At 39.2% G+C, this 25,282-nt stretch overlaps 2 protein-coding genes across 2 annotated transcripts; both read right to left on the bottom strand.

Moving 5' to 3' along the window:
• Window positions 1–4,663: 4,663 nt before the first annotated feature.
• On the bottom strand, window positions 4,664–9,115 carry LOC146962147 (alpha-1-antiproteinase-like). The gene is made up of 4 exons (XM_085770408.1): window positions 7,933–9,115; window positions 7,328–7,595; window positions 5,240–5,387; window positions 4,664–5,129 (listed from the first exon to the last, which is right to left on the bottom strand). Exons 1-4 carry the CDS (start codon window positions 8,633–8,635, stop codon window positions 4,941–4,943), a joined length of 1,308 nt encoding a protein of 435 aa, XP_085626534.1. The 5' UTR covers window positions 8,636–9,115; the 3' UTR covers window positions 4,664–4,940.
• Window positions 9,116–9,732: 617 nt separating this feature from the next.
• On the bottom strand, window positions 9,733–24,429 carry clmnb (calmin b). The gene is made up of 10 exons (XM_085770407.1): window positions 24,181–24,429; window positions 23,647–23,708; window positions 23,455–23,550; window positions 22,249–22,332; window positions 22,039–22,131; window positions 21,705–21,931; window positions 21,424–21,617; window positions 21,038–21,120; window positions 11,589–13,147; window positions 9,733–9,906 (listed from the first exon to the last, which is right to left on the bottom strand). The coding sequence occupies exons 1-10, from the start codon at window positions 24,263–24,265 to the stop codon at window positions 9,780–9,782; spliced, it is 2,610 nt and encodes an 869-aa protein (XP_085626533.1). The 5' UTR covers window positions 24,266–24,429; the 3' UTR covers window positions 9,733–9,779.
• Between the last annotated feature and the right edge of the window lie 853 nt (window positions 24,430–25,282).

A 25,282-nucleotide genomic window follows, 5' to 3' on the forward strand; every position in this document is an offset into this window, starting at 1 on the left:
GAGTCGATGTAGGTTACAAGTCACTTCAACAAAGTCACTGACTGTTCTTAAAAGTTTATCTTGTTATATCATTCGTTTGAATAACTTGACACAACATTATATTTTCACCTGTAAAGTTTGAAGTCAATCAGATGAATGGTTATCAAGAAAATCCCAATACAGATGTTCCTTTATGATTTCTTCCAAGGTCACCTGAAGTCTCCTTCATCAGTTTCACTAAAGGTTAGTGCCACCTTTCAGATGGAGGAGGTTTGATGTTGTTTTGGATACAAGAAATTGTCAATAAGACTTTCTGCCCAGCCAAAAGTAATCATTTACTTATTGTCTATTGCGTAATGCTTTAATTTCAGCCTTTGTAAGGGCCTTCCTCCATGTTGGCCCCCACTATTTCTTCCTACTGTGACGCCCCTGATCAATAAATCAATTAGATCTACTGCACAGTGTAGTTTTATCATAATGTTGTCAACAGCAGTTGCAGTGGTTGTGAACATGTCTAAAGTCTGACTGCTGTGTCCCAGGGACATTATTTCCCTACAGGAGGACACATAGTTGTGAGATGACTGGAGACAGTAAGAATTTGGACTGACAGGACAGGTTGTATATATAGGCCCAGAGTTGTTTACATCATAAGCATAGGCTGAATTGAAAAAGTGTACCAGGAACAGCTTTAAACCATATATTTTAGTCTAGGAAGAATTTCTGAAAATGTGCTCATTTAAATTGATGATAGCATTCTGTGAAATTGAATGTTTATATACAACATTGTTAGGGGTATTGAGGGTGCTGAATCCATATGAAGCTCAAAAATGTCCCTAAATGCCTCAAAATTGAGAAAATTGAAAATTGAGTTTTTGACTCAACAAGGTACAAACATGAATTGAATGAGCTTTTGTAAGTTTTCCTACATGGGCGCGATGCTATATTCAGATTTTGTCAGGTTTGGAAAGGACCCAAATGCAGATTCGCAGGTTCGGTGACACTCAAAGGCTTTTATTTTACTCACAGAGACTTGCAGGGGAAACACTGGAAGACGGGCATGGAGAAGGGAAATAATGACAATGAACCAACAAGGACACTGGGAGACACTGAGGTTAAATACACAACACAGGTGGTGCAATCAAGACAGCTGAAACACATTGGGGTAATGACAAGCAGGGAGCACACAGGAAGACAGGACACAGAACTTCAAAATAAAACAGGAAAGCCGAAACGCCCATATTTGCATATTCATCGAAGCAAACGCACTAAATGCTTTTTTGCCCGTTTGAGAGACACAATCCTCACTGCATCTGGTTAGTAGATCAAGTTTGCACACATTTTTTATACAAGCAAACCTTTAGTAGATCAGGCCCTATGTATTTTAGCATTTTTAATCACTAAAATAAGCCTAACTAGTTTGTTTAGTCAAAAGGCTACTGAAAAATAGATTTCAAAAATAGATTTGACTGCTATGTTGGATTTTTCCATTTTAAGTTATTTAGGGACATTTTTGAGTTTCATATACTACAGCAGATTCGGAGACAGCACCCTGTAATACCCCTAAAGACGTTATATATTCACATGTGACAAGACAGAGTGAAGATTTGCTGTTGCGTATAAAAGGATTATGTTAGAGTGCTTCCTTTGACAGTATAAATACATTACATACACGTGATGCAATCAAATTATTTTATTTAAAGTATAAATCTTGTTACTTTTGTTAGCAATGGGCACACTTTTACTATAGGATGCTGTGTTGGGGACATTGTCTTTAAAGATGTCACTGATTGGTCTATTACTGCTGTATTTTCAAAGGGCAGATAGGTAATAATCTGATTAGACTTCCCTTTTAAAGGTGAGGAGCCTCTTCTGTCTGAATCCCTGCCAGTCAGAGTTTGTGCCAGACAGTCTTGCAATAGACCAAAGTTTGTTTCTACTACGTGAGGCTATATCAACATTCAGGACAAATTTTCAATTCCCAATGTTCTTTCAGAGTCACGACACTCACCAGTGTAGTGAATAAAAGAAAAAATAATGTTGCTCTTAGTCTGGGCCTTGAATATTAGCCTGATACAACTAATTGGGGAATCTTGGTATTGCATTGGCTGTGATACATTTTTATTTGATTTTCACTCTTCTAAACAAACTGGGCAGTGCTGGCTGGTAACCAGGATACACGAGAGGCAGACTAACTGAGGGGTTTGTTTGTTTGTTAGAATGGATCAAGAATCAATGACTATAGATTTGGCAGGACTTTTAAAGTTTGGTCTGGTTGCATCTGATAATTCAAGATAAAAAGCTTTTAGCTTTTACAATTTGCTGGATAATCTGTTCAAGCAGATTACCACATATTATTAAACCATGTCCTGTATATTCATTAGGGATTTTGGCACTGAGCCACCTTTCTGCAAGAATAAAAGTCTGCAACAGTTTCATTCAGTAACACATTTACAGTCAGATTGTGGAAATAAATTTCATGTATTTAGGTGTAGAAAGCAAATCCCATGGCAGTTCCTAAAAGGAATTAATTAATTGAATTACTAACATTAGATTCGTTTAGATAAACAATATTATCAGGAGAATCAGGAGTGAGACATACCAGAGTCTGTAGTGTAACACTGTTTTGAAGCCCATCTCTGCCAAGGTCAGTGTAGCCCAGAGAAGGTTGCAAAGATGTCCACAAAAGGGTGCACGGCTGTAGTGTGTGCTAGTAGTATTTCTTTATATCAGGGGACAGGTAAGTGGCCAGAAAGGGCCCAGGACAGGGCTCATAGTGGTGGGGTGCAGCCACAAACGAAAGAAAAAGATGGATATGTGTGGCATTATTCATTGGTTTCTGAACAGTAGCCATTAGAAGAACTGCAGTTTTTGACATTTCCAGGTTTGGCTCTGAAATGTTCTCTACCCTGGGTCCTTGGTGGGGGTTGGCTACCGGCCAAAGCACGTCCCACCAGTGGACACAGTGGAGGACAGTATTATTATGCTGTGATCATTCACATTTGAAGATACATACTTTTTGCTGCTGATGAATGTGGTTTCTTGCCAGGAGCGTGTGGTAATGGTCAGACAGTAGATTGTTACACAATCTCCAAGCATCGTTATATCTTCAGGGCAGCCTGGACACTGCAGCAGCTCTCTATTGGAAAATAAGGAGACAGGCTGGCTGTACCAGGGCCAGCTGGTTGGCATGTTATCTTCAGTAGATGAAAATATGAGATAAAAATAGAAGAAAAATAAGATTTTGGTGTTGCTTTTGTAGTGTATTATCCACCTGAGCTTTTGTGCTTTAATATCTTGAATTATCGTATGTCCTTCATGGTGTTTTCTTAGCCTAAAAGTTAAGGGATATGTCAGAGGTCAGTCACCATTTGGATAGGAACTTCATTTGTGATAAGTAACAGTTTATAGTTAAATGGAATAAATATAAATAAATTTAGATGTTACAAGAGAGAAAGGTACACATATATTTACAGCAAGATGTTTAGATTAGATGTCTAAAGTAGTAGTGTGGAATATACCCTGAGAAATGTGTTTCTTGTCATCTACCCATCTCTGTGGGTCATAGCTTTTGGGGATACTTGACACTGTATCTATGTTTAGTTAGCTTGGTCAAGAGGTTAAATGTCAGAAGGCATAGGTTAGGTTTTGTTTTTAGAACCTGTCTTTGTCTGATCATCTTGGTCAAACATATCCTTATATTGGAAGAAGGTCTTAGTTTTAGTTTTAGAAAGTTTTAGAAAATGTATATAAGGTTTGGGGTTTAGGCCAAGAGAGAGAGATCTCATATTGGCACCAGAGATGCTCCACGATTCGGCATTTTTGACACTGTTCTTTTTCTTGTTAATAAACTCTTTTTGAATGCAAGTGAAGACGTGTCAGCGGTGATCCCTTCTTTTCATCAACACATCAATATACCACACTTTCCACCACTGGAGATAGCTCTTAAGAAGAAGTTTGATGCAGAACTCTCACAATATCCTCTAGATGGCTGTTAATACTGACAAAGGCAACGCATAAAGCACCTCTAAGCACATTCAACATCCAAAACGTATCCTTTGTGAGTCTTGTTTTAAAGTGTATGTATTTCATCCACCAACGATTTCTTCTCAAGTAGTTTCAGGTCTTTCTTTTAATAATCTCAGCTTTTCCCAAAAAAAGTCTCTAACTTGTGGGACGACTGAAAAAAGAATATTTGACAGACAGGTTCAAACCCTGCTTGATGTGTCACCTCTGCACACCCGTCTGGTTGCTGTGTGAAGACAACGTGCTTTTCAGATTGTTAGTTTTCGGCGAGGACAAGGCTCCTCGGCTCTGGGGAACCTCCACTCTTTCTAATGGCTCTTCCCGGGAGCCAGTTGAACCTTCACTGATTAATAGGCTGACATTTCGGTAACATGTGATAGATGTGTTGTCCTGTTCGTCAGCCTGTTCTCGATTCATCATCTCTCAACTTCTCCTTCCCCACAAGGCTTTCTGACACTAAGGTAAAAATGAGCTAATGTTGTCAAGCTGCTAATCCCCAACCACTGTGTGAAAATGCATCACTATTACGAGTTTTCTCTTTGGGTTGGTGAAGAAGCCAAGATGTTTTTACAAAGCAATTTCCAGTAATTGCACAAGAAGATAAAGAGGTGTTACAGAGGGGGAACGGGGTGTGAAGTGAAAAAAATGACAAAAGAGAAAATGCTTTTCATAATGGAAGAAAAGTGTTTTATGTTGTCGAGAGAAAGAGCAGAGATTCAGCCACATGGATACATTACTGCTATTTAAATGTCTTTTCATCATTTGGTGAAAATAAACTGTAGAAATAAACTATAAATCATCCTGTTATGTTTGGAAAATTGGACAGAAAAACATCCTGCAAATAAAGCTGTTATGCTGTCTAAATGAATGTGGTTTAATATGAATAAGGAAAGCAAAAAGAGCACAAAAGCCAGAGTGTGAGTAATGTTCACTCAGGTCTAGACATCTCTAGGATCAATAACTCTCCCCATGAGCAGGACGAGCCCTGTCAGTTCTTCATAGATTATGAGCATGAACGGTCTGTCAAAGGTAATTCTCTGAGGGACTGAGAAGTCCAGCATGATGTCTGGTCTCCTCCCATCTACTGACTTGGACTCTTCCACTTCCAGTGTAACCACATGAGGAGCCTGAGGAGTAATAAAGAGAGAGAGGGATGAGAAATGGTGGGTTGGCATGTTTAAGCTAACCTTTTATGCCTTGTGGTTTCATAGGAAATAAAAACAGGTTCTGCCTTCACCTTGATGAGTTGCAGCGTCTTCTTTGATGACAGTCCAGAGAAGTCGGCTGAGTCCGAGAAGACGGATGTTACCCCTGAGTTCCTCAGGAGGTTTTCTAAACTGTAGGATTTCCTCAGTTGGAACTTAGGGAAACGTATTTCTGCCCTCCTGTGAAAACAACAATCAATACGTTAATGGATTTGCCCTAAGCTGTCTTGTTACAACTTGTGGGACCTGCATACTGCAGGCCCTCACTCACTGATGTATAGAGAGCAGTAATTATTGCTGACTTAGAATCTACTCAGCATCATTCATCATGCTCCTGAACACTTGAATGCAGGCGAGCGCAGGGCTCCGGTCAGTGGGCGTTGCTCTATGACATGGATCAATGTAATGTACACACAAAGATAAGCTTTATAGAGGAACCATATTGTATTCTATATGGACCCAGTGGTACACTGTGCCTGCTAACCTTTGGATTAACATGCTCATGCACGTAGCCTATATGCAGATTCAAGCTGCCTTGCATACCTCGACACTAAACCCTGAGCATAGACGAAGCAAATAAACAGCCGCACAATCAATATCACCTTTGCCTAAAGGGTCAGTTCACAAATCACAAAGAACAACAAAAACCTATTTCTTATTTACGCTGGCATCTAGCTATGCTTCTCTATATATCTCTGACATCTCTGCCCTTGTGCAACACAATGGAGGTGTCCTGATTACTCTGGTGACCTGCAGACCTCACTCTTGACAGTTTTCATATAGACTATTCCATTAGTACAAAGTAGCTCCAGAGAAACTTGGTCACAGTGTGTTTTGATAATAATCCACAGCAGTGGGGTCACTTAGTCAGGTTTCAGTCCATGTTTTCTTGTATTCAACTGATGAAGGTTGCAGTCTCCTCATCCGTTCTCACACATCTGATGCTTTCTCCTGTCTGTATTTTCATCCCTCCAATGGAGCAGAAGCTTCGCCGTACTTCTTACTCACACATTTCATATGCATAATGAGTTATTCACCAACTCTGTTTCTGCTGCACACTGTTGTGTCTTGTTTTCATTGATACATTAACTTTTCCTCCCCACTTGAGCATAACAACTTTCTGTTTTGTATTCCATGTTTTTTATGCACAAATTGACATGCATAAAAACTGGTAGGATAGGAAAATTAAACTTCTAGCCCAATATATCCCTGGGTCCTCAACCCGAATCTGGCCCATATACTTCACATCTAGGCGGATTCTGGCTGTTGCTCTCCTGTGGTAGTTGACACCCAGGGGATTTTCTGTGTCTAGTCCAGATGTGGAAGTAGCATCTAACAAGTGGGCTGTAAACAGGTAAGATTAATTTTACAGTAAATTTTTGATGCTTTGAGCAAAGCAAATGATACTTGAAACACCAGATTACAGGAGTAAGTGAGATATTTGCTCATAATTCATGGTACTTTGTAGCCTGGGTATACCCATGCTGCCTTTGCACGCGATTTCATTTGCTCTGCCAGTCAGCTTGGAACCCATGAACCCAATTCTTCCCTCAACGAGGGAGCCAATCGCAGAACGGGGGAGGGGGCAGCAAAATGATGGCGACACACTGAAGCTACTTTGTTGATAGCTTGTCTATCCAACATGGCGGCAAACACTTTACCTTTCGATGCAGTGTTAGAAAGTGTTTGAAGTAGTTTAGACCGCAAGATTTATTTTGAAAAAAGAGCAACATTTAGTGTTTTTTCCTCATCGGATTTCAGTGGCTCTACATACGTCATCGGGTATGATTGATACGATTGGCTATAAGCTACGTACAAACGCATTTGAGCGCCCAATAAACGGCTCTGGGCTTTCGTAAACCACGCCTCAAATAGGCTACGAAAAAATGAAGGGGTGGTTCCCAGACCGAATCTCAATACATTGAGATGAGGTCTGGTGTTAGCCAGACTAGGTACTTTAATCAGCTACACCTCCTCTAGGCCTCGTCCTGTAGCTTTTCGTCTGTGTTCACTTCAATAAGAACTTGTTAGGATGCGAGTACTCAGAAAGACACAAGAGTGAGCAGGTACAGACTGCTTTACACCTCGTTTCCATTCAACCATCAGGACTCCTCACCTACCCAGGCTTCAGGTTTCTGAGCCAAAAACTCATGCGGCTGTCAGACAGACACTCCTCCAGGGGCTGCAGTTCGGTTTTAGGAAGCAGGAGAAGCGAAGCCAGATGTTTGGAATGGGCCAGTCGCACCACCGTGGCAGAGCAGTTGGTGTCGTACAGCATCATGACCTCAGACGAGTCGTCCATGAACATCATGGGAACTTCCACTTTGGTCGTGGCGTTCAGCTGGAAACTCCGTGGGACTGTGTGGCGCTGATCGAATGGCTGATTACCTAAATCGTGTGTGTCATTAACAAAGGGAAAAGGTTATGGAGGAAATGTGAAAAGAAATCTGCAAAGACAGAGGTTAAATAACTATAAAAAGCACATTCAACACTGTCAAAAGAGAGCATTTTCTGATTTGTAGAAAAAGCAGAGAATGTTTTGTAATCTAGCTGAGTGTCATTTTCATTTAAGCTTTTACTTTAGTCTGTTTTATAGTAGTCTGTTTCTCTTCTAAAGTAATATCTGTCTGATTGTCCATACCTTGATGCATAGGAATATCTCAAGTTGTGTAGAGTACATAAATATGCACAAATAAAACTACAAATTAGACACAAGCAGCTATACCTTTGAAATAGACATAATTGTGGAGTATAAGTTTGTCAGACGTCTGTAAGTCTCTCTTCAGCGTCTCAAAACTGGCGTTGAAGGCAGAGGATCCTGGGTGCTGAGGCCTGGAAAAAAATCTATCATAGTCTGTTGAAGTTTTTCCATCAACATTTAGGCGGCTCCACAATCTTAACTGACCCTCAGCACGAGCCCCATCTTCAGTTCCAGTCCCACCCACTGCCTCATCCTCTCCCCCAGTTCTGTTTCCAGCATCAGGTGCCACCCCCGCTGTGGTCTCACTCCCACCTCCACTCCTCTCCTGCGCGGTGAGGTTACGCTGCAGATCTGTGAGAGCAGATATGGTGGCTTCAACGCTCTGCTCTGTAGAGTTGGCTGCCAGCCCCAGAGCCTTCAGGACCTGGCTTCGACTTGCAGACCCAGAGACTTGGGACAGCAGGGCCAAAGCTGACGCCAGGCCCAAGGGCGAGAATAAGACGTTAGGTTCAGCAGTGGTTCTGGTGGCCAGGTCACGGTAAAGGTCAAAGGCCAAGGCCGTGTTTAGGGCTGATCTGTGGAGCTGCTGCTGCTTGACCTCTCTGTCCTTTCGCAGAAAGAATTTCTCAGGCTGTGGTGCAACCGAGCCATCTGCTATAAAACCTGTTGGCAATGCTAGCACTGCAAAACCATACAAAACAGACAACATTGCCTCTTGTCTTGCCATCCCAGTTCAGCCTGATTAACAGATGCCGCAGGTTGATCGCACATAAGACCAGCCAAATTCCAGCTTTGGGGAAGAGTTGTTCTCATGGCACGGTGCGGGGGTGGTGGTAGTGTTGAAAGTATATCGATCTATGGAGCTGAGCTTTTGACCTGTGGGTTGAGCTCCAAGCAAACAATGGCGGCATGTTTTTGAGATTCTTAGAATTTCACCAGCAGTGACTCTGTGCGTGTATTTGCTAGACAGTTTAGGACAACACACACTCATTCCGCCCTTTAATACACACTCTAGTCAACATGGATTTTGAACACTTATGCAACTGATGCATACTTAAATTTGGCTCTAGTTTTCACTGTGCACACAATGGTACTCCAACACAGCTATGATGCATCCCCTAATATGTCTACAATGCCTAAAAATACAGTAATTACATGCTTGTATTCCTTCTTGTGTAAAGCAACAGGAAACAGTGAACCAGTATTTCCTTTACTATTTATATTTTGTCATAGAAATGGCATGAATAAAGCCTGAATTGTTCATAAACATAAACTCATACAGTATCTAAGGTGAAGACAATGAAACAGTATATGTTCTAGGTCACAAGTGACACAGTAAGTGAGTCTATGAAATGTCAAAGTGCTCATTAAATATTTTCAGCCTAATCTCACCACATCAATACAGCTTCTAATTAAACAGCAGGTCCTATGGATTCCTCAGCAGTCAATATAACGCTGTATAGACAGTCTGTGGATGTGAGACTGGCGCTGCTGTGATGCTGCGATGCCACCATGTGGGTGACGTCTGCTATAAAAGTACATCAAGCGAGAGAGAGTGTTTTGGACATGCATCCAGCAAAAGCGCAGACTCACAAACCATGTCAAACAATGTGCGTAGTTTAAAATGGAGCAGCTGAAAATCTGTGTAACAATAGAGATCAGTATTGTGTGGTTATCTGAAACCACAGTCCAGGAGACAAATTATATCTACTGGCAGCAAGAAGGAAACATAATCATTAAATGTTGCCTTGAGGGAAATTTAGTGACACAGATAAAGAGTCAACCCAGCCCTAAGTGTCCCTGTTTGGCTCATTAGTGGAAACTGGGCTAATAAGCATATCTTAATAAGTAGAGTTTACTGCAGGGGGGGCTCAGAGGTTCATTTGAGGTAGGATGAGGCAGCAGTAGAGCAGGATCCACAGGACCAAGAGCATTTCCAGCTCTAATGGGGTTATGTCACAAGAGGCTGCTATAGACTGAAGACTGAATCCTCCCTTGCTGCTGGAAAGTGGATAAAACAGAGTTAGATAGAAACTAAAACCAGACACAAACTTATTGTGAAGACACAGATGTTACAATCCTCTCATTTTTTCTAGTCTTTGCAAAACCAAATAATCACTTCAGCAACAGTGTAAGAAATGTATTTCACAAAAGCTGCAAATGTTCAGCTTATTAGTGTACTGCCCAGTGTTATTTCCAAGGAGGCATATTTCTTCAGCTAACTACCTTCATCAAAAAAAAAAGCTGCTCAGATCTGGAAAGCCCACACAGTGGAGAGTAAGATGCTAATGCATCCATCTGTCCTGCTCTTTATGTGGTTTAGGGACAATTTAACTCCAGCACTTCCAGCCAAATGTGCGTTTAACAGCGCTACATTTGCCAACATCATCAGTTAATCCTTATTTTCAAGCCTTTTAAAGGTGAAACGTTCTGTATGCATTTCCATATCTTCTACATAGATCATTCACTGGTTACAGTGCTGACTTTTGGGACATGAAGCTGTAGCCTCAGTCTTTTAACATCATGTTTGAAGTTATTCAGTATAATTAACATTTACATAGAGTTTGTGTTAATTCCGTTGATGTTTGTTGTATTTTGGTTCTGAAATTAACCAAAAAGTTTCAACCAACTCTCAGGGTTTTACTGTTAGCATTAGCTTCACTAGCTTACCGTCAGGGAGTCATTCCTATGTTCCCACATCCCTATGTTCCCAAATTTCTAACTTTTTTTTTTCACTGAAAATTAGGCCCTGTGTTCCCACAGGGGGGCACCCGCCATTCCGACATCCCACCATAGGCCTCTAATTATGGAAACACTTAATTTTCTATCAAACATCCCATTATTCCGACAATTCCTGCCTCCTATGGTCGGAATGACAGTATTTGTGTTCTTTATTTTTTAAAACATCCTGCCTTTCCGACAATTCCTTTAATAGTGTATTTTTCCTCAAAAAGATTTTGCACTGGTTGGGATTAGGCAACGATGAAAGGAGTTGGTTAAGTTTAGTAGAGACTAGACAGGCCAGATAGATCGAGAGAGTCCAGAGAAGTAGTCGGGAGTCACCTGTTGTGAAACACACATTTCCTTACATAAAGCCTTGTCAGAATGGTGGGACGATGGCATGTCGGAATGGTGGGATGTCTAAATGGTGAGATGTGAGACTGGTGCGATGTCGGAATGACGGGATGTCGGAATGACAGTACGTATCCATTCCCACAGCCCTATGTTCCCATAACATCACACCCATAGACATCTTTCCACACGTAGCAGAGCATGCACCATGTGATAAATCCCAAATGTGGGAACATAGGGCTGTGGGAACATAAGGCTGTGGGAACATAGACATGGTTCATAATGCAGTTTACAGTGGTAATGGTGGTGATGGACTAGTTGATCTTTGAGACATTAATGTTGACAGAAGCAGCTCAGAAGCACCTCATTATGGCCAATGACAGTGGATTTCATCAGCTAGAAGTCATCATGACTGCCACTGACAGTGGCCATAATGATCGGAGCTGCTTCTGTCAACATTAATGTCTCAAAGATCAACTAGTCCAGGCTGTTTTTGTATCCACCACCATTACCACTGTAAACTGCATTATGAAGCATGTTAGAGACTGAAAGCTTGACACGCACAGCACCTAAGGAGAGCGGTGCTTGAATCAAATGCCATAGCCCACCTGGATACTTGAGAGGTTCCACCGCAGGCCGAAGTCCAGCTCTTATTACTGGCACAGATGCCAACATCTCCATCAGTGTCATTTTTTGCAGTAGTCTCATCCAGATGGTCTATTGTCGTTGGCGTCTTGGCAGTCAGTGTACTTTTCTTAATCTTTATTCCCCCGTTTGTCTCCTCAACTGCCACAAAATCCATTGTATTTGTCACTTCACCTGTGTTTTCCTCCATGTCTTCATCTTTGCGATTGTTTATTAAATCTTCCACTGTGGGTGCGCTGTGTTTCCTGTCATTTCCATCTTCTGTGGGACATCTAGCTGCCCCACAGCCACTGATTGTATCAGTTAATATGTTTTTATTAGTTCCTACCTCAAAACCTTCTTCTGTCTTTACATTACCCTCTTCGTCTTTTTCCTTCCCTATCTTTCTCTCCTGCCCTTCCTCAGACACTGTCAGATGTTCTTCTACCTCTTTGTCTATTGCTCTCTTCTCACTCACTTGTACACATTGTACAAAAAGCTTTTTGTCAGTGTCCCCCTCAACCTCTTTCTGCCAACTATCCATTTCAAAAAGCTTTGCTTTCCCTGCTTCGTCTAGCTGAGCCTTTGTTTTATCATATCCATGTGTCACCAATCTAACATTTTCTGTCTCCTCAGTCTTCCTCTTTTCCTCATCATAATCATTTATCTGTCCTCCAACTCTGTCCTCCTTCTCTTTTCTGGTGCTTTCATCCTCTGGCTCTATGTCAAACACAGGTCTATTGTGTGTCATATCTCTGAAGCTACTTTCATTTTTGTCCAAACCAAAATCCCCTTGAACCGCTGAATGAAACTCGACTTCAGATTCTAGATCAAAATCTGCATTGTGTACACCAGAGCCTTCGTGAGGTTTACATTCACCACTGCCATTTAATATGTCACATGTTTCACAATGCTTTGACTCCTCATTCATTTCTTCAGTGGTTTCCTCTTTGACACTTGGTACTTGTCTTCTCATCTGATTATATGGTTGAGAAACCTCTTTGTTCAGATCCAGGATGTAGCTGTACGCATCCTCCTCATCTGAGTCCAGTGCTGACAAGCTGTAGATTCCCTCCTCTGAGCTCAAAGAAAAGTGACTCTCATCCACTCTTGCTTTGCTGTAGGTCTGATCTGAGCCCTTCTCCATCCATGATCGGATCTCCTGGCTGACCACGCCCGCGTCCAGCGTACTGGGCGGCGGCAAAATGCTCCTACGCCTGCCTTTCTTCTTGTTCAACTGTGAGACGGCAGCACCACTTGCAGATTGTTCAGTGGTGCTTTTGTTATGACAGGATGAAAAGGTGTCACTGTCACTGGAGGAGATGCCAGATGTAAGTGTTCCATTTGTGTAAAGCGAGGTAGCACAGAGGCTCCCCGAGGATCTTCCGGACCATTGTTTCCAAAGTAGCTGCTCGCTGCTCTTCTCCAAGCTTCTGAACAAAGCTTGAGCTTCTGTGTTGTCAGCATGGATCTCTCCAAGGGACACTGACTCAAGAGATCCAAAATTTGGGATCTCTGGAACTTCAATATCTGTTGTAAGGTCCTGCAATCGGGTACAGTTAGAGGTTGTTACATTATACCAATGAAAAACTTGTGAATGTATGTCTTTAATGTTAATTAGTTTGACATTTTGGAAAATTTGCTCATTCACTTTCTCTCTGAGAGTTTGGTAAGGACCCTGACCCTGAAACCACGCTCGTGTTTTCATGAACATGAAGTGATTTTTCCTGTGACATGCTCTGGAACTTGAGTTTTAAAAAAGAACTAGAGAATGCATTTCCTGAAGGAAATACGGGTGAATGCTGAAAGCTGGAAGCTGAATGAGCTGAATAGATTGTTGAAACTATTAAAGCTGAATTAAGTTAAGAAACTGCTGAAGAAATCTTGAAGAGATGAAATAATATATGAAGAGTATGAAATGGTTTGAAATGACTTGAATTGTTGAAGATCAGTATGAAGAAATTGAAAGTCTGAAGTCTACTCAGATTTACTTAAAACTGACAGTTTGAAAACATTTTTGAACCATTACTAATGTAGATTAAACAATATCTGAATAGTAAAAGTACAAGATGAAAGATGGAGGATGTATGAAATGGGTGGTAATTACTTGAATTAATGAAGAATAGTATGAATGAATTGAAAAGCTTGAGTCTACTCAAAGAAGTTTAAAACTGGTGGCTTGAAAACATTGTTGAACCATTACTAATATATGAAAGAATATCTGAGGAATAAAAGTAAAATAACATAGAAGTTGTTACAATCCTTTAAAGGGAAGGATAAGTTAGAATAACTACATCATATCTGAAGGCTAAAAGTCGAGCATGTAAGAGTAGAAGGGTTGAAATCTGAAATACGTGAGAAAAGATTAAAAAGTAAAACTTATAAGAAGGACGTTGAATTTGTAAGAAATGTTTGGAAAATTACTTGTAAGCAGGAGGCTGAATGATATGGAATGGATGCATTTGTTGTTATTTAAAACAGTTAGAATTTTTTTTTTGAACCATTACTAATATAGATGAAACAATATCTGAAGTGTAAAAGTAGAATAATATAGAAGTAGTTACAATCCGTTAAAGGGCAGAATAACTAAAAATAACTACAACATATCTGAAGGGTAAAAGTTAAACATGTTAATAAAAAGTTTGAGGAAAATGTAGAAATCCTGCATCTTTATAGTTTAACAGTTGAATGGTTGAAATCTGAAATAGTTGAGAAAAAAAATTAAAAAGAAGAACTTATAAGAAGGATGTTGGAAAATTGCTTCAATTTTTGAAGATTGGTGTGGAAAAAATAGGTCTACTCAAATGAATAAATATATTAAGAGCTTGAAAGTATTTGTTGAACAAATATGTATAAAAATGAAGCAATACCTGAAGTGTATAACTTGTAAGCAAGAGACTGAATGATAGGGAATGGATGCAAATCCCAGAATTGTTTAAGTGTAAAAAATAGTGTGAAAATATAAATTTATAAATGAAAAATATGAAACTCCTTACATGGTTGAGAAATGGCCTGAATTGTTGGAATTAATGAGGAAAAAGTCAAAGTCCTTCAAAGTAAAATGTAAGGATTGAAGGTGGAAAAGTCTAAAGTCAGGACATGAAGAAGCTCCAAATCCTGAAATATCCATTATGAGAACTGGGGTATATATAGAAATGGGGTAGAAACAAGGAAACAAGGAATGAAGTAAAAAGAAAGAGAAAGGGAGTAGAAAGAAAGAAAGAAAGAAAGAAAGAGACTGAATGATGCCAGAATTGTTTAAGATACGTTTAAAAAAAGAGTGTGAAGATATACATTCATAAATGAAAAATGTGAAAGTCCTTAAATGGTCTGAATTGTTGGAATTAATGAGAAAAAGTTCAAGTCCTTCAAAGTAAAGGGTTAAAGAGGAAAGTCAGGACATGAAGAAGCTCCAAATCCTGAAATCTCCATTACAAGAATAAACTGAAATGTAAGAGAAATAAATTATTAGAGATGTTTAAAAATTCCCCTCAAAGATATGAACTCATTTAGAGGCTGATTATGAGCTGTAAGCCAGTGTGTCTCTGTGGTTGTGTGTCTCTCTGTCTGTGTGTGTGTGTGTGTGTGTGTGTGTGTGTGTGTGTGTGTGTGTGTGTGTGTGTGTGTGTGTGTGTGTGTGTGTGTCTCTCTCTCTGTGTCTGCACCACACAGAGCAGAGCAGTGAGATTTGAGCTCTGTGCAGCTCTGAACAACAGCCTCTGAAAAGAGAACCATACCTCTTACCAGAATGTGGTCATGACTATCGGGGCAAGGAGACCTTCCTGAGCGAGCCAATGTGCATTAAATGTTTGTAGGGCAAAAACTTTTCTCACAGTCGCAGGAAAGATAAGGAGGTCATTTCTGCTTTTCTCAGAAAATCTGCTCCTACTTTACAATGGGAGTGAATGAGAGGAAGAGAGGGAACTGGCTGCACTTAGAGGCTCCCAGTTTAAATTCTGTTAGCCTCTCTGCGTTTTCGAGCACACTGTGAGACACAGCACAAGTTTGTCTACCAAAGTGGGGGAAAATTATGTGTCCAGAGTGAAATTTGTGGCCGTGGTGACAGGTTAGAGAGCAAAGTGTCAGAGGATTTTTTGAACCTCTGTCACTCTAGCTGATGTCATCACCACTCTAACTCTGAAAATTCCGTGCCATTGACTTGCATGTTAAATTTGAATTTTGTCAAAAAATTATCATGAACAGTTGAAGGGTACTGATCAATAATGGTAGAAGATATGAAAAAGTTGAATGTACCGTGAATACTTGAAAGTTTTGTGAACGTTTTAAAAGTTGAATGAAGTCTGTAGGTGAAAGTATGTTGAAGCAGTTGAAGTTCAAAGAAGGAGAAGATTTTAAGAGTTTGAAGACAGTTTCAATGTATTCCTATGGGAAAAATTTTTCAATAAAGTTTGAATATTTTGAAAAGTATGAATGATAATGAAAAAGTTGAATGGATCCAATGATCTCCTGAAGAAGCTGCACGTTTTGATATATGAATTGTTTGAATAGTAGAAAGTATGAAGAAGTAGTTAAAGACCGAAAAACGGAAGAAGTGTACAGAATAATAATAATAATAACTAGAGAATGCATTTCCTGAAGGAAATACGGGTGAATGCTGAAAGCTGGAAGCTGAATGAGCTGAATAAATTGTTGAAACTATGCTGAATTAAGTTAAGAAACTGCTGAAGAAATCTTGAATATATGAAGAGTATGAAATGGTTTGAAATTACTTGAATTGTTGAAGATCAGTATGAAGAAATTAAAAGTCTGAAGTCTACTCAGATTTACTTAAAACTGACAGTTTGAAAACATTTTTGAACCATTACTAATGTAGATTAAACAATATCTGAATGGTAAAAGTAGAAGATGAAAGATGGAGGATGTATGAAATGGGTGCTAATTACTTGAATTACTGAAGAATAGTATGAATGAATTGAAAGGTTAAAGTGCACTCAGATTTATTTTAAACAGTTTGAAAACATTTTTTGAACCATTACTAATGTAGATTAAACAATATCTGAATAGTAAAAGTAGAAGATGAAAGATGGAGGATGTATGAAATGGGTGGTAATTACTTGAATTAATGAAGAATAGTATGAATGAATTGAAAAGCTTGAGTCTACTCAAAGAAGTTTAAAACTGGTGGCTTGAAAACATTGTTGAACCATTACTAATTTATGAAAGAATATCTGAGGAATAAAAGTAAAATAACATAGAAGTTGTTACAATCCTTTAAAGGGAAGGATAAGTTAGAATAACTACATCATATCTGAAGGCTAAAAGTCGAGCATGTAAGAGTAGAAGGGTTGAAATCTGAAATACGTGAGAAAAGATTAAAAAGTAAAACTTATAAGAAGGACGTTGAATTTGTAAGAAATGTTTGGAAAATTACTTGTAAGCAGGAGGCTGAATGATATGGAATGGATGCATTTGTTGTTATTTAAAACAGTTAGAATTTTTTTTTTGAACCATTACTAATATAGATGAAACAATATCTGAAGTGTAAAAGTAGAATAATATAGAAGTAGTTACAATCCGTTAAAGGGCAGAATAACTACAACATATCTGAAGGGTAAAAGTTAAACATGTTAATAAAAAGTTTGAGGAAAATGTAGAAATCCTGCATCTTTATAGTTTAACAGTTGAATGGTTGAAATCTGAAATAGGTGAGAAAAAAATTAAAAAGAAGAACTTAGCCTATAAGAAGGATGTTGGAAAATTGCTTGAATTTTTGAAGATTGGTGTGGAAAAAATAGGTCTACTCAAATGAATAAATATATTAAGAGCTTGAAAGTATTTGTTGAACAAATATGTATAAAAACGAAGCAATACCTGAAGTGTATAACTTGTAAGCAAGAGACTGAATGATAGGGAATGGATGCAAATCCCAGAATTGTTTAAGTGTAAAAAATAGTGTGAAAATATAAATTTATAAATGAAAAATATGAAACTCCTTACATGGTTGAGAAATGGCCTGAATTGTTGGAATTAATGAGGAAAAAGTCCAAGTCCTTCAAAGTAAAATGTAAGGATTGAAGGTGGAAAAGTCTAAAGTCAGGACATGAAGAAGCTCCAAATCCTGAAATATCCATTATGAGAACTGGGGTATATATAGAAATGGGGTAGAAACAAGGAAACAAGGAATGAAGTAAAAAGAAAGAGAAAGGGAGTAGAAAGAAAGAAAGAAAGAAAGAGACTGAATGATGCCAGAATTGTTTAAGATACGTTTAAAAAAAGAGTGTGAAGATATACATTCATAAATGAAAAATTTGAAAGTCCTTAAATGGTCTGAATTGTTGGAATTAATGAGAAAAAGTTCAAGTCCTTCAAAGTAAAGGGTTAAAGAGGAAAGTCAGGACATGAAGAAGCTCCAAATCCTGAAATCTCCATTACAAGAATAAACTGAAATGTAAGAGAAATAAATTATTAGAGATGTTTAAAAATTCCCCTCAAAGATATGAACTCATTTAGAGGCTGATTATGAGCTGTAAGCCAGTGTGTCTCTGTGGTTGTGTGTCTCTCTGTCTGTGTGTGTGTGTGTGTGTGTGTGTGTGTGTGTGTCTCTCTCTCTCTGTCTGCACCACACAGAGCAGAGCAGTGAGATTTGAGCTCTGTGCAGCTCCGAACAACAGCCTCTGAAAAGAGAACCGTACCTCTTACCAGAATGTGGTCATGACTATCGGGGCAAGGAGACCTTCCTGAGCGAGCCAATGTGCATTAAATGTTTGTAGGGCAAAAACTTTTCTCACCGTCGCAGGAAAGATAAGGAGGTCATTTCTGCTTTTCTCAGAAAATCTGCTCCTACTTTACAATGGGAGTCAATGAGAGGAAGAGAGGGAACTGGCTGCACTTAGAGGCTCCCAGTTTAAATTCTGTTAGCCTCTCTGCGTTTTCGAGCACACTGTGAGACACAGGACAAGTTTGTCTACCAAAGTGGGGGAAAATTATGTGTCCAGAGTGAAATTTGTGGCCGTGGTGACAGGTTAGAGAGCAAAGTGTCAGAGGATTTTTTGAACCTCTGTCACTCTAGCTGATGTCATCACCACTCTAGCTCTGAACATTCCGTGCCATTGACTTGCATGTTAAATTTGAATTTTGTCAAAAAATTATCATGAACAGTTGAAGGGTACTGATCAATAATGGTAGAAGATATGAAAAAGTTGAATGTACCGTGAATACTTGAAAGTTTTGTGAACGTTTTAAAAGTTGAATGAAGTCTGTAGGTGAAAGTATGTTGAAGCAGTTGAAGTTCAAAGAAGGAGAAGATTTTAAGAGTTTGAAGACAGTTTCAATGTATTCCTATGGGAAAAAAATTTCAATAAAGTTTGAATATTTTGAAAAGTATGAATGATAATGAAAAAGTTGAATGGATCCAATGATCTCCTGAAGAAGCTGCACGTTTTGATATATGAATTGTTTGAATAGTAGAAAGTATGAAGAAGTAGTTAAAGACCGAAAAACGGAAGAAGTGTACAGAATAATAATAATAATAATAATAAAGATTTGAATAACAATAGTGTGAATGCTTTCAGCATTCACCCTAATAATAATAATAATAAAGATTTGAATAACAATAGTGTGAATGCTTTCAGCATTCACCCTAATTAAAAAACAATTATCAGAAGCCTTGAATCAAGTAGGATCATTTAAAAAAAACATGGCACACTTTGTGAGTTGTTGAGGTCTGTTGTGTACTGTTGAATTGTGTGCTGTGGTAAAGAGGTAGGAGAGTTGGTCAACCTTCCTGAAGCCCTTACTTTGACCAGCAGAGGTCCTCATTGAGCAACCGAATGCTTCACTTTGCCATCACCACATGCACTGTGTTAGCTTAGCTTAGCATAAAGATGGGAAACAGAGGTGAACAAATCACTTAACTCAAAGGCCAAACGTTTTCGTTTTTTCTTTTGCTTACCTATGATAAAATGGGACATAAAATGACATAAATAAGTTAAATTTGTAATGGAAATTTTTATGTTTATGACCCTTGATTGAACTTTGAAGATGTATGCTCATGAACTTTAGGTGAACTTCGAAGAAAGCGCAAGTTGCACATCTGCTGTGCATAGAGCAGTATGCAGGTGTCCGACTTGGTTCCTGTTATTTAATGATGATTACGCTTAAGCAAGCAGTTGTCTCCATATCCAAAACCACAGTGAGATGTCAACGAAATGTCAACATGCCGAAGTGTGAAAAAACCACCACAAACCTTAAGTTACAGACAACCACAAGCTTCCTGCCTTTACATATGAGTTAACCTTATAATATGATATGTCATGAGCGCTAAGTGCAAACTTGTAGCCTACTATGCAAACTTATTCTGCAAGAATGCAATAATGTTATTGGACAATGTATGATGCCGCCTCCTTCCTTCCTGCTCTTGTGCCTATATAACCTGACGTTACCAAATCTCAGTGTGCACTCTCGTACAGACATTTGTGTGTATGACAGTTCACCTCTTGCAAAATAAAATAAAGTACTTAAGTGAAACCTCAATTTGCTGGACTTATGATTTTCTCTCTAACAAGTTAAAGGAATTTCCACAACAAATTACACCGAAGAAAAGCACCTGTTAGATGATGTTTAGGCCTAACCTATAGTCTACTGAATGAACATTATAGCCTAATGTTTAGTTTTTTGTTTAAATAGTGCTGTTAAAAGATCTATGTATTTGCATTTTGTCCAGATAGACACTTGCATCTTAAAGCAGTACTAAAGAACTTTCAGTTTTGGTTGAGTTTGGCGGCGTCTGTGGACCAAAGCGGTAGTGTTTTGCCTGAAGGAAGACTCCATTTCCCATGAACACTAGCGTGAAGCCCTGTAAATATCCTGCATTAAAATTAACAGAAGACATCAAAACTAAGTTTCTGTTTCCAGTGGATCATTTCAAAGTGAAAACACAAACATAATCCATTGCTAAGGTGCCGTTTTGCCTGTTCCCTCCTTGTTGTGACTCGCAAAAGTGAAAGTGAAACTTAGGTGAGAGCAGGGTTCCTACCATGCTCCTCAAAGCTGCTTAGTGCCAGAGAAAGAGATACAGACCCCCTCAGGCCATAACAGAGATGTCATTCAACTTGTTGTAAGTCAATGTATCATCACAAAAGTTATGAAAATATTTTATGAAGGTTGAAAAGTTACTTATTGCTGGTTTAAGTTAAGCTACAAAACAGGGGATACAAGGAAATATTCCCAAATCTCTGATAACAGGGCATTCCCATTAGTGTCCCTTTAGATGTTTGGCGATGTAAATAAGACAGCTGTAGAGGTGCTTTTATGTGGAAAAAACACCCATCTGTTTACCTATGTGTGAGTTTTTTAAGCTAAGCTAATCAGCTGCTGGATATTGCTTCATATTTAACAGACGCAGTGTGTCAATCTTCTCATCAAAGAAAGCAATTTAGATTAGAAAGCAATCAAGCCATTTAGACACACTAACCTCACATATGCCTGAACAGTGCCTCAGGAACATGGAGACGTAGGTAATGATGGACTGCTCATCTGGTGATCTGCATGCCACATCTGTGTGAGGAAGGATAAACAACTTTCACAAACCGGCAGGGTAGATTTGCTGTTAAGGACCAGTTGATCTTTTGTATCCAATAAAGAAAATCCAATAAAACTGTGTGACTCATATGTAGTGAAGTCAACTCTGTCTGCATTGGGACCAGTGTTTCTGATTAGATGAGGTCCTTTTATAGTGTCATCATTCAGTTAGCACCTGTTAGCGTAGGTACATTCCTAGTAGCTAGTAGATAAAAGTCATTCAAATATTTGTCTTTGTGGGATGAAAATAGATGATTGTTACTCCTTTCAAGCTTTCACCTTCAGGTTCCAGTAGAGGTATTATGTCCAGACTGTGGTGGGCTATCATGAAGGCCTTCTGGATGTTTTCTCTGGGCTCTTTGGACAAGTTCTCTCTCAGGTCCACCAAGTCTGGGTTCACATGCTTAATCAAAGCTAGGAAAGGCAGCCCACTTCTCCAGCTCTTCCCAAAGTCATACACCTCCACCCCAAACCTGTAAATTTAAAAGTACACGATAGACAGCTGGGTGATTTGTAGACCAAAATTATTTTGTAAGCGATTGGATCTTTTTTAGACTTACTTTGATGTGCATCTTTGGACCCACAGCAGGAGGGTCTTGATTGTTTTTCCTTGGTACTTCGGCTTCCTGGCAGACTTTCTGCCTTTGCTTGGCAGGGTTTTGCAAGAGTAGTTGCCAATGTCACTTGACTGGGGTAAGAGGTCGCTGGAGGGGGGGTAACTGCTCACTGATGAAGAAGAGAGGCTATAGGACAAATGCCTCTGGAGGCATCTTGTCACCTCCTTTACCTGTTACAGAGCAAATGAGCTGAGTGTATGTAAGGTCAAAAACAAAGACAAGAAGTGAGATTATACATTAAGACATTGGAGTGACGGGTGGTTAGAGAGGCACCAACCTGGAAGTGCAGGATGATGTTCCAGACAAGGTTAAGAATGACAGAAGGGACACCATCAGCAATACCAGAGGCATCAATGCCAAGCAGCTTCACCTGAGAGACAACAGGGAAAGGACAAAAGTTGAAATCTAGCTTTTCTGATTGTAAGTCTTTGAAACACATATAAAAACGGTAAAAAAAATCACAGTATCAGCACGGAAACACACTCACATGTCTATCATCTAGGAAAGCCAGGGCCTTGGAGATGTTGTTCAGTCTGAAAATGCGGTGAGAAGATGACCTAAACCTGTAAAGCTAATAGAAGAATTGACAGAAGCTTGTTACTGCTCATTGCGTGGAAAATAAAGCTCCAACCAGCAGCCTGTTAGTCTAGCATAAAGACAGAGAACATGGGGAACAGCTTGCTGGGTCTGTCCAAAGCTAATTGAGAAAGTTAGACTGTGTTTATTTTTCTTTCTTACCTAATTTCTTGGCCAGCTAACCTCACAGCAACATCAAGAGTAGACTCTGCTAAGCAGAACTAAGCTAAACTAAATTAGGCTGGCATAGCGTTGTTCTTGTTTACTTAGCAACAGTTATCTTTTTTTAAACTCTATATATTAAATACAGTGCAAAGCTAATCAACTAAACTGAGATGTGTAGGAAAGGGGAAAAAGAAAAAAAAACTAACCCTAATGCCATATAGTCTACAGTGGAATGCAAAAGTTTGGGCACCCGTGGTCAAAATTTGAAAAAAAAAAAAAAAATGTGAAAAGTCAAGCAAGTGGAAGATTAAATGATCTCCAAAAGGCATTAAAGTAGGCTAGCACTATCACAAATAATAGCAATGAAAAAAAACTGAAATATGCAACATAGGTCCAGGGGAGCCATCTGTACACAAAATATAGCCAACGGTGTAGTGCCTGTGGAGCAAATGCAGAATTCCTTTTTATTATCAGACAAGCCGGCCCGGCGCTTAGCTCCACCTCCTGAACGGCATGCTATGTAAAGAGGACGAGGATGTTTATATCTGATACGCTCTCTTTTAAATACAGTCTATGGATACGCTGCACCACCAGGCCCCATCTAGTGGCCGAACAAAGTATTAGAATTTGCGATAGTGCTACTTTAAAGTCACAGATGACACATTCCTTTTATATATACCGGTATAGGCTACCTATAGCACCCACAGCTATAGTGCTATAAATCCTTTTGCAGGACGCTGCTTTGTTTCCCTTTTTCACTCTAACAGTACACTGATATTGCTTAAAATATTGCAAAAGAGGGTTAATGTTTGTCTTTTGGAGATCATTTAATCCTCCACTTGCTTAACTCTTCACATTAACAGAAACTTTTGCATGCCACAGTTTTTTGTTTGTTTGTTTGTTCTGTTTTTTTTTTTTTTTTTCTGACTGTAGCCTATGGCTGGATTCTTACTAGCTTGCATCCAGACAGCTCCTCCAGCAGAGCCATGAGTATTCTGCCATCCTGAATGTCTGTGAACAGGTCATGCACTTCCACTGGAGGACTGCACTGAAAATAAGAAAACATACACTTCACTGGTGATCATAGAGGAAAGAAAACAATGTAGCCTATGTTGGTGTAATACTGTATTGGTGTGTGCCTTACTCTCTGCAGGTATGCATTCATCCACCTGGTGAATGTTCTCTTCTGCACTGCTTTCCTCTCATCTGGGGAAGAGATAACAGTGACTTGGCACGGCAAATACTGGAGTTTTCCAAGCTAACAGTGTTGCAACAGTGCTTTCACAAGCCTGATTAAATGTAGTCAACAGGAGGGTTTGTGGTTAAAATATAGCAAACACCAAGAGTCTGACAGAATATTGGAAAAAGGCTGAATGGGTGAGGGTATTTGAGATAAGAAAACTTGACTTATAATGTTTCTTTATAGTATTTTTACACTAGTCTGCATTTCAGAAACAAGTAAAAACATTGTGTATGATTGGGTAATCAGACGCCACGAAGCCAATAACACTTCCCTGGAAAATCACTGTAAGGAATAGGAGGAAGAATCAATGTCATTTCCTCTTTACAAAAGCACAATCACATTTTCCTTGTCTAAAGTGATTTGAGTCATGTTATTATGACACCGTGTGTCCATATTAAGCACTAACATAAGATAGTATATTTATGATCACTGTACCTTGAGGCAGCTGCTCATGTTGATCGCTGATGTCTCCATTTGATTTCTCTTGTGATTCCCAGTTGGCACTGTCGTGCATTCTCATTTATGTCAGGCAGTTGTGACAATTAGCGCCGTCCTGAGGTTTCCTTACAGAGTAAGGATGAAGGAAATGCAAAGTGAGGCAGTGTGTCCTGCCTGAACACGCTGTAACCTTTCTCTGACGTGTTGATCAACTCCAGCTCCACTCCCCCCTGGAGACAGCTCAGCCTCAGGCTCTATAAAACAGTGTACATGGAAGCAGCTGTAAAGTCTGTTGGGTTCTTTGAGTATAAGAATTGGTTTCAGGTTGTATGGTTTTCCTGCAGTGGCCTGTGATATTTTTACTGGCAGCTGCAAGGCTTCAATGACATAAATACCTAAATTTCTTCCAAGCATGCTGAAGACAGACTGATGGAATGAGCAGACACAGCCAAAGTAAGGTGACTCTAGAGGAGTTGCTGGTGAATCAAAGATTTTTAAATCCATTTTTTTGAATGAATTCCAATTCTCCTTTGATCCTCTCTGTCTCATTACAGCAGCTTATCAGTCTCTAATGCAGAACAGTCAAAAGATGGCCTTTGACTTGGCAAAGCACATTATAATTCTGTAAAAGTTTTTTTTATTGCATGAAAAGTGTCCTTTTAAAGTGCTCCAATGTAATTAGGTGAATTTACTCAAGAACTTTATTAAACTTGCACTTTACTTTGGCATTTACATTTTGTCTTACCTTTGTACTTCTTTACAATATTGTATTTATTTGACAGCCGAGCTAAATGTCATTGTTGTATAAAAACATGATGTGACCTGTTAAAATGTCAGGCTTCATTAACTGTCAAAAAGAACAGTACACACATAACCACTGCCTCCAAGGTTGCCATTTACTCATTTAAGAACAATACTTATATAACTTTGATAGGGAGCATTTTGCTCCATTGTGAGTGTCTTTATGTCCCTCACAGGAGTTTTTCTTGTAACATTTTCAGAAAACCACCACCACGATTTAGTGCACATGAAAATATATTTTCTTTCGGAATACTTTTTTTTATTTTTATGTAGGCCTATTATATTCAAAAGCAATGTA

This window comes from Trachurus japonicus, chromosome 24, assembly GCF_045865225.1.
Source record: "Trachurus japonicus isolate A0001 chromosome 24, Traja_1.0".
Lineage (NCBI taxonomy): Eukaryota > Metazoa > Chordata > Actinopteri > Carangiformes > Carangidae > Trachurus > Trachurus japonicus.

What these genes read in the sequence shown, in the direction of transcription:
- LOC146962147 (XM_085770408.1), bottom strand. Translation starts at nt 8,635, where the DNA reads ATGGCAAGACAAGAGGCAATGTTGTCTGTTTTGTATGGTTTTGCAGTG. An exon ending in CAATTATGTCTATTTCAAAG is followed by an intron (nt 7,596 to 7,932) that starts GTATAGCTGCTT and finishes CACACGATTTAG; the next exon opens with GTAATCAGCCATTCGATCAG. An exon ending in CTCAGAAACCTGAAGCCTGG is followed by an intron (nt 5,388 to 7,327) that starts GTAGGTGAGGAG and finishes TTGTTTTCACAG; the next exon opens with GAGGGCAGAAATACGTTTCC.
- clmnb (XM_085770407.1), bottom strand. Translation starts at nt 24,265, where the DNA reads ATGAGAATGCACGACAGTGCCAACTGGGAATCACAAGAGAAATCAAAT. An exon ending in CTTTCCTAGATGATAGACAT is followed by an intron (nt 22,132 to 22,248) that starts GTGAGTGTGTTT and finishes GTTGTCTCTCAG; the next exon opens with GTGAAGCTGCTTGGCATTGA. An exon ending in GGAACCTCTCAAGTATCCAG is followed by an intron (nt 9,907 to 11,588) that starts GTGGGCTATGGC and finishes ACTTTCCAGCAG; the next exon opens with CAAGGGAGGATTCAGTCTTC.